The sequence below is a fragment of the Lissotriton vulgaris genome, chromosome 6 (assembly GCF_964263255.1).
Source record: "Lissotriton vulgaris chromosome 6, aLisVul1.2, whole genome shotgun sequence".
In the NCBI taxonomy this organism is placed as follows: domain Eukaryota; kingdom Metazoa; phylum Chordata; class Amphibia; order Caudata; family Salamandridae; genus Lissotriton; species Lissotriton vulgaris.
In genome coordinates, this window is record NC_141694.1 from 1,051,027,441 (window position 1) to 1,051,044,599 (window position 17,159).

General features: G+C 43.6%; 1 protein-coding gene across 1 annotated transcript in view; it reads right to left on the reverse strand.

Annotated features, from left to right (window-relative positions):
- Positions 1-4,627: 4,627 nt before the first annotated feature.
- SPRTN (SprT-like N-terminal domain) overlaps positions 4,628-17,159 on the reverse strand; it is a 277,952-nt gene continuing 265,420 nt past the window's right edge. The window contains exon 5 of the mRNA XM_086927114.1: positions 4,628-6,312. Coding sequence (XP_086783240.1) covers positions 5,336-6,312 — 977 coding nt within the window. The 3' untranslated portion in view covers positions 4,628-5,335. The remainder of the gene's footprint in view (positions 6,313-17,159) is intronic.

A 17,159-nucleotide genomic window follows, 5' to 3' on the forward strand; every position in this document is an offset into this window, starting at 1 on the left:
ATTATTAATACCAGTAACACATTTCTGAACAGATGTATTGACAATAGTAAAGACTGAAGACTTTGCTGATCTTATGTGCTAGCAATTGTGCCAATATATCATCCATATGCAGCAAGGTAACCAATACTATGATGGTTTGGTAAGTCAGATTTGAAGAAAATTGTTGAAAAATTCAAACTCTTAACCAGACTTGACTTATTTACATAAACATGAAACAATTTAATAAATAAAGCAGATTAAACTTAAACATCTGCAGAATCTGTAATAAAATATTTGCTACACAAAACCGAGGGTAAGTTAGGGCTGTGAAATGCACCCTAAGTTGAAAGTGTTATGACAAGTTACTAGACCAAAATCAGAAGAACTAGCATAAAGCTGAAGCATGTTTCCTTCACCACTTTCAGTATCAATATTCCCCCAAAATGCATACAAGAACAAAACACGATTGGAAATTCACAATGTTGGGTAAAAAAGATAATCACAAAATTAACCTTACATTTATTTTGCAATAAACTATGTTTAAAATTGAATAATTTGAGATGCCTCTTTTTAATGAAAGCAAATTCGGAACCCTCTATTAAAGATCAAAAATGCTATGGCTAGCCAGATTTAGATGTAAATTCGGGATATGGACAGCAAGCTCCTGGCACATAAGAAACAAGAGCAAAGGGATAAGTAGAAATGAGATCTCGAAAGTGATGCCATAGTCCCCATAAAAACCCACATAGAAAAATACAATTGCAGACTGCAAATGGAAGAAAGGGATAGAAATAATTTTACAATAAAAAGAATTGCATATATTATTTTGATAATATTATATATTCTACATTTTGCAAGTTGCATGAAATTATTCCTTTGGGTGATACATAAACTTGAGGCCTAGGTAGACGGATGCACCATTTTAAACCACATGGCTAATTTAACAAGATGCAACACCACTCTTTCACTGACCAAACACTACAATGATATGATCCTTTGAGGTCTTGTCAGACTTCTGGTTAACTGCAACAGCCCAAACAAAATAGGCTATTTTAGTGATGCAAGTCTGACAATATTCAAACAGAATTAATGTAAACAAGGGTTTCTTTAATATTCATATATATCCCTTCGAAAAAGTATTGCTGCTGGCTCCTCATCACTGTGGAGACATAAAATAAGTAACCTATTAAGATGAAACTGAACATTTACAAAATAATTTTATTTTGAAATATTTTTAAATATTTCAAAATGTGTTACTTTGCAATCTTATTGATTACTTGTTGTCTAAACTCTGTGCTACAGAAATGGAAAACCATTAAACTCAATGGGGTAACCCAGTAATGCACAGAACCTGGGGATTGATACAGTATGAGAACAGTGGTTCTGCTACCATAGCAGGATACTCATTCATATGACCTCCTGTATGTGGGACCTCTAACTAATGTCTAGAAGAACACTGAAAAACAAAACATTTTCTTTTGAAAAAATGCTGTATTCATATATTATGAATGAATTTTTCACTTTCATATACAAGTGCTTTACTGCAGTAAACAAATAACCTACATACACAACAAACAAAGGTAATACTTTACATAGGTGACATACATAAGTAATAGGATTGTGACTGTACACACCACAGAATTACAAACCATCATACCATCAAAAAACGCATAATTTCCTATCTACAATGAGTTTCTGATTATAGCAACAAAAAGCTCCCTATCAAAACCTCCGTTGCTTTAAAGGGTCTTGTTGGGAAAGGTTGCTAGACCATTACCCACATTAATGGTTTTGTTGGTATGAGAGTTTGTAATTCTGTGGTGTGTACAGTCACAATCTTATCCCTTATGTATGTCACCTATTTAAAATATTACCTTAGTTTGTTGTGTATGTACGTTATGTGTTTACCGCAGTAAAGCGATTGTATATAAAAGAGAAAAATACATTCTTAATATAGGACTACAGCATTTTTCCAAAAGAAAATGTTTTGTGTTTCTGTGTTCTTCTAGACATTGGATAGAGGTCCCAAATACAGGGGTCATATGAATGAGTATACTGCTATGGTAGCAGAACCACTGTTCCTAATACTACAGCAATGGAAAAAGCACAAACGAGTTGTACATACCTAGAATAACAAAAGCCACATTTTCTAAAATGAATCAAAGACGTGCAGTTTTGCAGTCCACAACATGACTCTACATTCACCATTCAAGAAAGTGTGTTACCTTGGCACACAGGTAACCTTAACCCCTTCGATGCTGATGACGAGCTCAGCTCGTCATCAGCCACGGGTGGCGTGTGCTGATGATGAGCTGAGCTCGTCATGTAACGCGGTATTTCCAAAAATGCCGCACAGCGCAAATTCACCGCAGCAGCGATGCGGTTAATAACCTGAAGGTCGAAGGCACCCTGAGACAGAGACACACCCTTAATTGCGGAATACAATATGCAGTGAAAGGCTTCAAGTTGACACCAGTCACACGACCATATGAGCTTTTAATGAGAACTCCTAAAATCTACTCAGAACCAATGTAAAGCCACAAATGGGTGTGAATTCTCAGGGGGGGAAAAAGATTATGAGGGTATTTAAAAAGTATTTAACAGCTCAAATAGCAGGTCAGTGAAGCCTAATACACCACAGCAAAGCAAGTTAAAGTATACAATAAACTCTAACAAAAGAGAGGTACCCAAAATCCAAAGGGGTAGGGTTCCAGAAGACAAATTGTCAGAATAGTTTCCCCTTTGGGTGAACTTACAAACTAGCCAGATCTTAAACCCACATCATTCCATACACAATTAACTCTACGCAACACATAAGGAGCAAAGATGATACAGATGATAAAGTCATACAAAAATGTACATTTTATTTTAGTATATATTAAAACACAATATAAAATGTAACACCAATATAAATTATTACACTAATACAAATCAAATAAATTACAGACAGTGGGAAAAATACAAGGAAAATAATTCCAATTAAAAATGAGATGAACACACTAGTCAAAAGGGATTTAATCATACTCCAATTTGTAAATCTATCTTAATTGGAGGAGTTTTTGTCCAGCGACTTAACGTATCGCAACTCAACATAGCATCGACGCTTTTCGGTTTGGCAATTATTACTTTAGGCCAACACCTTCTTCAGGATTAAAAATAAATTCCCACTTTATACAATGTATCTGAAATAAAAAATATATACAACATAAGATGTACAATATGTGACTAATCAAAATTTTCACATCATTATAAACAACAAAGCTCCTATATACATTACAAAAAACTACAACATTGTCATCATACACTTCCTTACATACTACATCAATTTGCATTGTTTGAAAGTTACAAATCAGTATTGGAATGGCAACATGAAAATGTCTACCTCCATCATTGAGTAACGTATCATTTCCCTTAATTAAGGCCTAAAACAAAGGGATAATATCGGCTCTCCAAGGGTTTATCTTTGATATCCTGTATTATCTCAAGAATACATTTCCTGTTTAACGCAATTAACCACAGAGTTGCCCATCTATCATCAAAATACAGCTACCCATTCTTAATAACGGGACCTGCATGTCGCAGAAATAGTATGATTTTATCATTTACCTTATTATGGGTCACACAAGGACCTCTAAGACCTTCCGCGCTTTATCCGCAGTTTCCCTCAGTGGTCGTCTAAATGTACCGATCTGAAAGAATGCATAAATCGGCTGATGTTATGTCATTCATACTTATTACGTCTTATTTTGCGTCTGTTGTGCCTAATTACGCACCTATATCATGGTAATTGATCCCATACGATTTAAAAGGATAAGCGTGCGTTAAAAAGGAAATTCATTCTTGAGATAATACAGGACATCAAAGATAAACCCTTGGAGAGCCGATATTATCCCTTTGTTTTAGGCCTCAATTAAGGGAAATTATAAGTTTCTCAATGATGGAGGTAGACATTTTCATGTTGCCATTCCAATACTGATTTGTAACTTTCAAACAATGCAAATTGATGTAGTATGTAAGAAAGGGTATGATGACAATGTTGTAGTTTTTTGTAATGTATTTAGGAGCTTTGTTGTTTATAATGATGTGAACATTTTGATTAGTCACATATTGTACATCTTATGTTCTATATATTTTTTATTTCAGATACATTGTATAAAGTGGGAATTTATTTTTAATCCTGAAGGTGTTGGCCTAAAGTAATAACTGCCAAACCGAAACGCGTCGATGCTATGTTAAGTTGAGACACGTTAAGTCACTGGACAAAAACTCCTCCAATTAGGATAGATTTACAAATTGGAGTGTGATTAAATCCCTTTTGAGTAGTGTGTTCATCTCATTTTTAATTGGAATTATTTTCCTTGTATTTTTTCCACTGTCTGTAATTTATTTGTTTTGTATTAGTGTAATAATTTTTATTGGTGTTATATTTTATATTGTGTTTTTTAATATATACTAAAATAAAATGTACATTTTTATATGACTTTATCATCTTTGCTCCTTATGTGTTGCGTAGAGTTAATTGTGTATGGAATGATGTGAGTTAAGCTCTGGCTAGTTTGTAAGTTCACCCAAAGGGGAAACTTTTCTGACAAAGTATACAATAAAACCAGAATTGACAGTTTAAGGACACATCTTCTGATTACAGTAAGAGTTTCTTTATTTAAGCATATTTATTAAAATATTGCCCTGAGTAATTAAGTAACATGAAGTCACCAGATGAATCAGAACCAGCCGAAAAAGATAATTTCTTGGCAGTTCTTTAAATTTCCAACAATGATGCACAATACTAAATAGAGTGAGAGACGTGTGCTACCAAGACACACCTAGTCCCAAAACAAGAACGTTGATGTTCCATGGCCATTTCCTTTTTCAGGCAAAATGACTATCAGTTTGTATGAGAGTCAATAACTGCCAAAGTATCTTTGGCAATGGGGAAGAACTAAGGCTTCTATATTTTCAAAACAGGGCAGGCCAGCAGCATTGGTGGACTTGTCCATTTGATTACAGCACCAAGGCAGATAGCCAGGGAGGTTGTACTACATAAATATGAATCTACTACCTGAAATCAGAAGACTGTTGGTCCCCAGCCGATAGCACTAATTGGCATATGAAATCATGCCAGCAACCACGGTGAGCAGTCTAGCAAACACCGTTTAGATTCTTCTGATAGCAAAAGATGTGCTGACTCCAAACAGTAGGAGGATTAGTGCAGCAATAATAAAATGCAGGAAAAATATATTTTTGGAACTGGGTGATGTAGTGTGAGGCTACATCTTTCACTACCAATTAAATTACATTTATATGTATATTTCGCAAAACTACGGACAATCAAGAATATAAATAATATTAAAAACCATCATAAAGCAGGTTCTTCACGTAAGAAAGACGTTGTTAGGCAGCAGTCTAAATGTTCATTAATTTTAGATTCCAAAACCGGAGTATGGCAGATAGGACAGCTAACCTTTGCACTCTGACTACTTGTAGCACTGGCCTGAACATGAGAAATAGTTATGTCTGTACTGCTATTCCCATGACTGCTTGTCGCACATGTACTTCCACATCCACTGGAACCAGCATTTGATGGCACTGCAAAAAAGTCTACAATGGCAGCTCTGTTATCTATCTTAGGTCGTTTGTGTGGTTTGCCTCCAATGTCACTGTTACGTGAACCTTGAGACTCAGAGGGCAGTATGGATGAGGTGTCATGATTTGAAACCCGTTTCTGAGTGCTACTTGATGATGGAAAACTCTGTCTATCTTTTGATGATCCAGAGCCTTTTACGCGGCCAAAGACTGGGAAGACATGGTTGCTACTGGAGCCTTTTGAAGCTGAAGGAGATCTTGAAAAGGTCTCAGACACTTCAAATGAAATACATCTCTTAGCTGTATTAGATGGACTTTGCATATCTTTTATATTTGACGAAGCACTTTGCGTATCCTTTCTGGGTGATGACGCACATTGCGTATTGTTTGTAGATAGAGTGTTTGATGTTTTTACACTGCCAAAAACTGGAAGAATTCTTACAGGGGAACCATTTATATTTTTGAACGCCTTGGTGTTGGCCACTGATATTTTTTTCTTTTTGACAACAGTGAGCTCCTGATCATCCACTTCAACACAGTTGGAAAGTCTATGATTCGGGATGTTGGAAGAATTCTGTAACAATTTCACAGGATTTTCAGCATTAGTGTTTGTAGATTCAGTTGTAGGTTTCAAAATGTTGCCAGTTCTTCTCACATTGGCCCAAGGCGATACCATGCTTTGTTCTCCAAGTTTATATCCCTTTCCAGTAAAAGGAATTATGGTTCGTATATCAACGCCATGTTGCTTACCTAAAACACAATGGAAAACCGTATTAAAATTGGTTAACTCCGTTTTAAAAGAAACAGTCACTTTTTTCATTATGCTTCACAACATGCTATGGAAATGTAATACACAGCACGCGAGAACTACTGCAATGTGAACATTTTCGCTGAACCTGAAAGGTGGTTTCAGTCCAATTAATAAACCAATTATTCAATCAGTGGTGCTGGGAGAATTTTTAGAGGGGGGTTGGCCTCCGGGAGGACCTCAAATTATCATAGGAGTTACCAAAGAGGGTGTCAGTGAAAATGTGAACACATTAAACATATGTAAGTCTTTTCAGGTAGGTTAGATGAATTTGCTACCAAGAAATGTTCTGAAAATAAGACCGAAGAACCCAGATCATAAGATATTACTCAGAATGCATTTCTAAAAATGTTCCAGGGTATAAAGATAGCACTTTAGGGAAGTGGGTAACCACGTCATGGGGTCCTGGGCAGGGTGGTGTTATTGGGCCTTATCCTGTGTGGGCGAGGCCATTTGCCATTGGAGTACCATGGCCTCCATACTGTTGTACTTCAATTGAGGCCCAAGTAGACACATTTATCACTCTGCTTTCTCAGAGCAGTCAAAGATTACTTTAAGAAGTGGCGGGATTAGAGACTTCGAGTACAGGGGGAAATAACAAATAACAGTAAATAACGTGAATGTCCAGCCAGTGCTATACGTTAACAAGGAAAGCTCTTCAATAAAAATAAATAACAATAGTACAACAAAAAATATGCCTAAAAAGAAAACCAGAAGGTACAAGCACTTCTCGAGCCTATGTTATCATCATACAAGTTCTTATAACTCTAGCACGCTAGGTGTTAGGTTTATGGTCAACACGAGCACTGTGGCCAAAGTTCAACAAAGAGAATACTTAAGCTGACTTGTGTATGTTCGTAAGCATTCATACTTTGGGCACAGCGGAGCATAAGATACAATGCGGTTATACTCTTGCTACGGTATGTTCTACCCTCTGAATTTATGGCAGTGATTTGATTATTTAAAAGGATTATCACAAGGATTTAAGTACCCTTAGGCCAAAACCAACCACTCAAAAAAAGCAGAATCACCCATTGACATTTTTCTGGTTGATCTCATGGATTCTTTTGGTGGCGACTCTCGAAGACCTGGTGTCCAATCACCAGTGTCCGATAAGACACAGTCCAGTTAACTGTAGTCTAGAGTTTAGTTGGCCACCGTAACTCTATATTAGGGACAATGCCTAGATTGTGCATCATGTTTTACTAGATGTGGATGCAAAGGGAGGGACAATAAATTGCTGTACAGACTTGATAGTTTGGGGCACATACACATACAATGAGAACCAGGAGGTCACTTATCAACTGAACTAGAGACACAGTTGCTGTTTTACCCATCAAGAATTCCAAAAACATAATGGATTACAATGCTCAATATTTAGGGCAGCCTCCTACATCTATTGGGATGTGACACCATGCCCAGGGTTGAAGGCCACCCATTTTTGGGGTGTAACTGTGTTTCAGATGAGGGAAGAACAAGCATTGTACATGTACAATAAAGGTCAGGATGAGGTTGGTTCACTGTTTTTAATGTGTGGAGGTGATGGATCAGCTCCTTGATCAACCTTTTCAATCCGATTCGTGGCCTCATGGCTCTTGGGCTGTTTCTGTCCATCAAGCTGTCATCATGCAGGTCCTTGCTCTCGGCTATACCATATGCTTTAATTCAGTGGCTCAAATATCTCCTCTTGGAAGGAGTAGCCTGGAATTTTTTTCATCTCCTACAAGCAGTAAAGAACCTCTAAAGGTTTTCTTTTGGCCCAATATGGAGATAATATGGCAAACAACGAAACAATTAAACTTGTCGTTACTAATTGTACTGTCAAACAAGCCTCTTCTGTATTCGGTCAACAGTTAAGAGCCCAAAACTGGGTGAGAGCACCAGAACCTCTTCTAGGAATCAAGCTCAGCCATGAAGGCATCTCTGAAGCTCAGTTGCTCTCCAATCCTGGAAAACATGTTTTTCTCTATTCTAAGCTGAACCTTACAGACTTTATACTGCCCTCTTGTACGTACTGGGACAAGTGGCAACTGATTCAAGTAGGGCTGTGCATTATGTCTAGAGGGCCACTACACAGGAAAGGAGTGATGGGGGGGGGATTCTGGTGTGATGGGGCTTGGGCTACAACAAAGGCTGGCTAACCCCACATCCATCTAATATGGCAATTTTGGGAAAAGTGAACCGCAAATGTGTACATGTGGGCTGGAATGACAGGAAGGACACCACCTGCGCTGCACAACAGAGGGGCAATTTTCAAGTTTATGACGCGTCACAAATGAAATCATGCCAAGTGGCAGGTACATATCAGATTCATTATGTTAGCAGTTTTTATATTTTGTCCCAGTTACATGATTTACCTAATATACTTTTCAAGCCTGTATGTTTAGAATACATAGGAGCCCACTTTCTGCAATTTTCCATGAAAGTGTCACTACACCCCTTAGGCTTATTGCCCCGTACTATGATTATGCAACAATGCAGAATGAAAACAGCTAGCGGTTGATAGTGGGTGAGGCTGAGGAGGTTGGTCAACCCAAGCATCTACCTCCTTCTGAGTATGCCACCTAGGATTATTTTTCCGGTATGAATTGAATGTGTAAGTCAGGGCTGGAAAGGGGAAGTTACCAAAAGCGGGTATTTGTCTTTGTAATGTAAATATAAAACATGAAATACTAGAAATAACTTCAATAGTATTAGAGAGATGACTGCCCTTCATGCAAAAAGGCTGAACAGAAAAAAAAATACAGAGGATTTTGCACAAAATCATGTTGAATAATCTACCTGGATCTCAGAACATATTTTACCTTTCGGCTGAAGGTGGTATTCGGAACTCTGCTGCACGTTTTGTGTTAATCAGTAATACATTTTGCCTAAATATTTCAATTAAACACTTTGTAGCTTGAAGGAGAGTTGATAAAAAGAAAATAATAAAAATGATCGCAAAATCGTAGGTATTTTTAAAAGGTGCTACATCCTAGGTTTTTAAAAGGCATATCTAGTTCCTGGACTGAACATATACAGGGACCAACAAGCAGTGAAAATGCAATATGGGGGGGAGTGGCCTGGCGCCAACGAAGATGGCCGCTTAAACATCGAGCTCCGCCGAGGCTGAATCTGTCCCTCGACATATCCGACATTTCTCCGCCCTGAGACACCGCTAACAGAGCTCCCTGAGTCGCCGCAGCGGAGGACTACACTGGGGTCTTTCTCCCGGTCTACGACTCCCCTCCGGAGCTGAGTCGCACCCCTGGACCCGTGAGGCCGGGTGCGCGGCGAACGCGCTGGTGCCCAGGGCCCGCACGGAGCATCTGCGGGAGGCCCTGGCTTACGGCCTGGTCGCGACTGGGGGTGCGAGCCGCGGCCTGCATTGAGCGGCATCTGAAGAACTGGGCGAGTGGGGGAGAGCGGAGGGGTGCGAGGCCCCTGCCCATGCTGGCATCATGTGAGGGGGCGACCTGTCCCCCCCCCCCCCCCCCGGTGGCTCGGGGGATCTCGGGACGATGCTTGCAGCTCTCGGAGGCCCAGACCCGGGGCCTTGATTAGGAAGAGGAGCCATGGAGACAGGAGTTGGGCCCTGCAGCCGGCCAAGACAGCGGGGAAGGCGCAGGAGTGGGGGCCTCGAGGGGCACCTGGGGTTCCGCTGACGACACTGTCCTGGGCCTGTGAGACGCCACATAACCCACATCCGAAAAGACTGGTTGGAGCCACACCGCGACATCCCGAGGGCCCCTGATCGTTGCGGTGTTGGTGGCAAGGAGCAGCACCTGAGGTACTTGCCCAAACTAACAAGCTGGACAAATATGCGGTCTCCCTGGGGCAGGGCCAGGCAGGAAGCACGACTGAGGGCCAGGCCGGTCAAAAAGAGCCGTCCCTGACCTCCATCATGGCGGCGATACAAACACTGGGCACCAACCTGAAAACGAAAATGGACAAAATCTCCATAGAAGTAAATCTTCTCCGGACGGACCTGGGCAAGACTACGGAAAGGTCTAATACAAACGAATCTGCAATATAGGCACTCCACACCTCCTCGAAAGCGTTGGAAAAGCGAGTTAACAAACTGGTCCACCAACACCGAGAAATGGCCCGACGAAGTAACATTCGCGTGGTGGGGGTGCCGGAGGGAACGGATGGGCCAAGCGTTGAGCTGTTTCTGGAGGGCCTCATCCTCACCCACCTAAAACCGAAACGCCTGTTCAACATTTTCACAGTGGAACGCGCCCACCGTGCGCCGGTCCCTAAGCCTAAGCCGGGGGCGCCGCCCAGGACTATCCTTGCGAAAATCCTACATTAACCTCTTCGACGCGGATGACGAGCTGGCCTCGTCATGGCGTAGCCTCCTCGCACGCTGATGACGAGCCCAGCTCGTCACGTAAAGTGCGTTTCCGCAAAACCCAGCGTGCGAGCGGAATTCCGCTAGCGCGCATGGTGTTATAGGGACCGGGACGCTATCCTCCAGGCGGCAAGGCAACAAGGGGACCTACGTTATGAAGGAGCTACAATCCGCTTCTTCCCGGACTTCACACTACAAGTCCAGCGTGAAAGACGCTCATTCACGGGAGGGAAGGTGGCACTCCAGGAAAAGGGGGGTCGCCACCATATGACATTATTGGCTTGTGAACACTTTCATGACTAGGATTTACAACAATTATCAGTGTGTGTCTTGGGTACAGCACAGTTGTGCAAGTTGGGGGGCGGATGCGAGCGGCGGGTGTCGTTGGGGCCGGGGCACTTCTTCCCCTTAAGGAGTTTACGCAGGAGGGGGGAGGCTCCTCTCTCCCGGGTTGGGACTGGGCGAAAGGCGCTCTGCTAATTGGGGTTGTGGGTAGTTTGAAACCTACAGAGCAGGGAAGCAGGGTGGGGGGGCAGTTTTTGGGGGGAAGTTTCAACTTTTCTGCATGGGGAACATTGGGGGGTTGTTGCTGGGGAAGGGGGGAATTGGGGGGGGTGGGAGTTGGAGGGTGGGGATGGTGGGGGTAGGGGGAACTGTTCGGTATGGTCACACAAGTACTATATGGTCACACATGTGCAGGAGGTTGAGAAGTGCAAGGCTGTTACTCGAGTGGAGAGAGTGTATTACAATGAAGTGGGATAAAAGTCTCAAGATTCTGAGCTGGAACGTCAACGGACTGGGGGACAAGCTTAAAAGGGCTATTGTGCAACAATTTAATTAATGGCATCTCCCGGATGTGGTGCTCCTACAGGAGAATAGCTACACAGGCATGAAATAATAAGCATGAGTGGAAGGGTGGGTCGACCACATGCTACCCATGACTTAATAAAATAGACGTAATGTAATTCCAAACGTCGTTTAGCAGGATGATAAACCGAAGGGTGCTCAAGAGATCAAAAAGGTGAAAAAAGTGCATGGTGATCGGTGAAAAGTAACGGAAAGTATCAGTTGAACAGTACAAGGGATTGTGTTTTTTTAGATGAAACGAGAGCATGCCGGCAAGTGTCAAGGGGGCTGTTATCTGATAGTGGAGAAGGTAACTAAAGTCCTCAAAGAGGCTTACGTGGTTAATTCTGCCAGTGTGGCGCGGGCTGTCGAAGAAAAAAGAGCAATAGTGGGTTAAACCCAAAACGGGTAGAGTGATGATCGTGAAATGAACCGGAGGAACCGGTGAGATGACTTACGGAGTGGGTGAAGGGTGTCCGCATGCAGGATGCCAGCTCAAACAACGAGACGCCGCGGAGTGAACGCGGAGAGTTAGGAAAACATCGGAGGTGGTAAAAATAAACGAAGGACTGCGGATAGAGTTTACATGGAACATCAACCCCCAAGAAATCACCTTCTTGGATGTCTTAATCAAGATCACCCCTGAAGGAATTCAGACAGATCTATTCCGAAAACCGACGGATCGTAACAATGCCCTGCTTTATAGCAGTTTCCACTAGAACTCCCTGAAAAGACACTTACCCTACAGCCAAATGTTGAGAGTAACCCGTATAGTGTCTGATCCTGACATCAGACTGAACCAAATCCAAACCATGGCGTCAAGATTTCAAAATAGGGGTTACCCGGATGAAATATTGAAGGAAGCAATCAAAAGAACTGTGACCATATCGCGCCCTGATACTCTTCGGAGTGTTCCCAAAACAGACCCACAGAGGATGGTCCTCGTTTCTAGATACTCCACCTCTAGCAAACAATATAAGAACATTATTTTGAAGCACTGGCGAATTTTGGCATCTGAACTAGACTTTGATGATCTGTTCAAAGAACCCCCTATTTTTGCATATACACGACCCATGAACATTAAAGAAATTTTATCTAGAACCACTCCGAACACCGACTCTAACCAACACACTGGCACACGTCCGTGTCACCACTGCAACAATTGTAATAACATAATTCAAGGAAATAACATTAACCATCCCATGAGAGGCTTTAATATCAAGCTTACCGTGAATGCCACTTGTGACTCCTCCAATCTGATCTACCTTCTCAAGTGCCCATGTGGCAAGATCTATGTGGGCAAGACAAGCAGAAAGATAAAGACTCGCTTGAACGAGCATAAATCTAATATCCGCACGAAAAACACCAAATCCAGCGTAGCCACCCACTTTCTTCAAGCCAACCATAATGTGGCCCAACTAAAATATTTGGTTCTTGAAATTGTTTCCAGAGTCGAAGGACGTGACAATAACAAAGTCCTTTTACAAAGAGAGACATCCTGGATATATAGACTCCAAGCACAAAAACCATTCGGTCTGAATGACCGGACCGAACTCAGTTGCTATTTATAATGTCCCTGTGGCATCTTTGACACATTGTACCATGTTTTTGCTGTTTGTATATATAGCATGATATGATTTTCCAATTTACTTGACATTCACTTTTCCCCTTTTCAAGATGGCCGCTCCACCAGCTCACTTTTTCGCAGTCCTTCGTTTATTTTTACCACCTCCGATGTTTTCCTAACTCTCCGCGTTCACTCCGCGGCGTCTCGTTGTTTGAGCTGGCATCCTGCATGCGGACACCCTTCACCCACTCCGTAAGTCATCTCACCGGTTCCTCCGGTTCATTTCACGATCATCACTCTACCCGTTTTGGGTTTAACCCACTATTGCTCTTTTTTCTTCGACAGCCCGCGCCACACTGGCGGAATTAACCACGTAAGCCTCTTTGAGGACTTTAGTTACCTTCTCCACTATCAGATAACAGCCCCCTTGACACTTGCCGGCATGCTCTCGTTTCATCTAAAAAAACACAATCCCTTGTACTGTTCAACTGATACTTTCCGTTACTTTTCACCGATCACCATGCACTTTTTTCACCTTTTTGATCTCTTGAGCACCCTTCGGTTTATCATCCTGCTAAACGACGTTTGGAATTACATTACGTCTATTTTATTAAGTCATGGGTAGAATGTGGTCGACCCACCCTTCCACTCATGCTTATTATTTCATGCCTGTGTAGCTATTCTCCTGATTTGGGTCATATTCTATTTCTGTTGCAGTGCTCCTTGAGAAAGGACTTTGTCAGTCCGAAATGCATTGGAGCCATTCAGACTCCACAATGAAGATTTAATTGATTATCTGATGTTTAAACTGAAGCCATAACTTAAAACAAGAAGAAAATGGTTTGAAATAAACCTGACAACGTTTCAACCAGGAACCTGTTTTTTGAACTTTATTGGGAATCTAGGGTGTTGGTCCAACACAAAGAACCCTCATAAGTGTGCCCACTACAGGGATGCGCTTATATCTTTGTAACGCACTCAACTTGTTGGATTCAGGACGCACTTGAACAGTTGCGTCTCCTGTCGGAGCACCTTAAAAATCAACAACTTCATTCTACCTGATTTTGAACTGGTCACATCTACATTTCAGTAGTGCGCCGTGCCTATCTCCCTTGCTCCTACAGGAGACACATCTACTGGGGAACACGTGCCATGCGCTCAACCGATGTACTCCTTGGCGGTCCACGCCGGCTTCACCTCCGGATCCCAGGGGGTGGGCATCCTGCTGCGGCGTAGCTTTCCTCTAGTCATTGACTGCACGGATTCTGACCCCCTAGGGCGCTACGCGGCCATCTCAGGGAGGTGGGAGGGTTGCAGGATAAACCTGGTCACGACTTACATCTCGCCTGGTCTCCAAACCTAATCATATCACACCCTGGGAAAATTGCTCCTTTCTCTCCCGGAGGGGCACCTTCTGGTAGGGGGCGACTTTAACGCCGTGGTCTCTGGGACCCTTGATAGACACCCCCCCAGGGATATACCAGTGGGTCACAAGTGGTTAGCTGACTTCATCGAGGCGTTTGGGCTTACTGATCTCTGGCGACTCCGTCATCCCACGAACACACAATACACCTTCTTTTCGGGCCCACACCGCTTATTCTCACGCATTGACTACCTCTTAGCGCCTATGCCACAGGGCACTACAATCCACCAAATCACACACCTAGCAAGGTGTCTCAGACCACTCACGCTGGCCCATATCACAGTGGGGGACAAACAAGAGGATTGTGTAGCGCCAATTAATGCGTGGCACCTTTGTAGCGAAGACGTTAGGAAGAAAGTGATTTTCTCGATTGAACGCTACTTTGAGACCAACGATAGGACGGTGGAGTCATCAGTCATAGGGACCGGGAGGCACAAATGGTCGAAATGGAGAGAGACCTCCTTGCGCTTGAAACAGCAGCCCAGAGAGGTGGCGACCCTGAGACAGTCCACCAGATGCAGATCAAAGTGGCGGAATACAAGGCATTGGTCACTGACGCTGCTAAGACTATAGCTAGAGATAGGGAGGGCAGGATCTACGATCAAGGAGATGAGGTGGGCAAGCTTATAGCCTGGTTAGACAACAAACAACAGGCGCAGAGAGTGGTGGCGGAGTTCCGAGTCGACTCAGGAGCTGTTATCACGGAACCCCGTGAAATAGTCAAGAATTTGCGTCACACTATCAAAGGGTCTATAGTAGAGGCTCTGACAGGACATGAGAAGACTCGGCCTCCTTGTTGACTGACATCCGTCTGCCCATCTTATCGGACAGTGAGCGGGAAACCTTGGAGTTGGCGCTCACCATAGAAGAGCTGGGCCAGGCCATTAGGGACCTTCGACCGGGAAAGGCCCTTGGACCAAACGGTCTGCCGATCGAGCTGTACAAGCTTAAACCAGACGGCCTTAGTCCCTATTTAAAATGTATGCTCAAGGAGAGCAGGGAGAGGGGTATTCTGCCACGTGACCAGCGCATAGCCACAATAGTGGCCATCCACAAAGAAGGAAAGCCGAGGGATTCCTGCGCCTCCTATAGGCCTATATCACTATTAAACGCAGAGCCCAAAATCCTGGCTAAGGTCCTCGCTAATAGACTCAAACCTGTCCTACCCACACTGGTCCACCCGGACCAGTCGGGTTTTATGCCCCACCGAAACACAGCACTCAACCTCCGTCGACTCCATGGAGCGCTGTCACACTCTCCGGGAAGACGCGGTTGTGGCGTCTCTTGATGCCGCAATGGCGTTCGACACGCTCGAGTGGCCCTACATGATAGCGGTCCTCCGGAAACTGGGCTTTGGGCCCAGCTTTATCAGTTGGGTGCGTCTCCTTTACACTGAACCCCTGGCCCAGGTCTCGGTCAATAAAAAATCCTCTGAGGTGTTTGCTCTCGGAAGAGGGACGCGGCAGGGATGCCCACTCTCACCCCTGTTCTTTGCCCTATCGCTGGAGCCCCTGGCTGCCTGGATCAGACAGGATCTCTCCCTGAAGGGAATCCGCTGGGCTGACAGATGAGAGGACAGGATTTCGCTATACGCGGACGATATCCTCTTATACCTCACAAGACCCCGTAAGTCCCTTATAGTAGTCATGGACATCTTCACTAACTTCGGAAGAAACTCAGGATACAGTATTAACTGGGACAAATCCTTACTTTACGTACTACATGGAGATCTTCCGACAGTCCCCCGAAACTGCCCGATCACAATGGCAACAGAGGGGTTCCGGTACCTCGGAATTTTTATCTCTAAAGAGAAGGCCACAAGGTACGAGCGGAATCTCCTACCGCCCCTGCAGCGGTTTGAAAGGGACGCTGCCTCCTGGCGTAGGCTCCCGCTGTTACTCCTGGGAAGGACAACGCTCTTCAAAATGATGGCTTTGCCAAGATTTTTATATGCCCTTCAAAACTACCCGGACCTGGTCCCGAAATCATACTTCGCTTCAATTGAAGCCACACAGAGAGAACTACTGTGGTCTGGGACGCCGCGCATATCCCTTCAAAAAATGACCTTGGGGTGGTATGATGGAGGCATAGTGCTCCCTGATATCCGGAAATATTACTGGGCTGCACACCTCTCGGCAATTAACCAGGGCACGTACTGCGATGGGAAAGATCCTGGATACGGAATGGACTGGTGGCTACTGCCGGGTGGTAACTTTGAGGCGGCTCTCTACTCCAGACCTGATAGGCACCCACTCACGGGACCCACGAAGCACTCGGTCCAGCTATGGCACATTGTGCAGCGCACAATAGGATTGGCCAACACCCTTACAATGGCAACCCCCTTGTGGGTATCAGAGAAGCTGGGCACTCTGGGTCGCACCAAAGGTTTCCGCAATTGGGACCCGATTGGAATTTCTCGCATTCAAGAATTATGGTGTCCGGATGGGATTGTGTCCTTTGCCTCGCTCCAACAAACATACGAATTAGCACATTCAGAACATTTTAGATATCTGCAGGTCAGACACTCGCTTCAGACTAACATCCCTGCTATCCTATGGTCACCCCAAATTTTTGCTTTTTGCTTCACTGGTTTTCGACTTAATGTGGCTGTGGGCCTGCT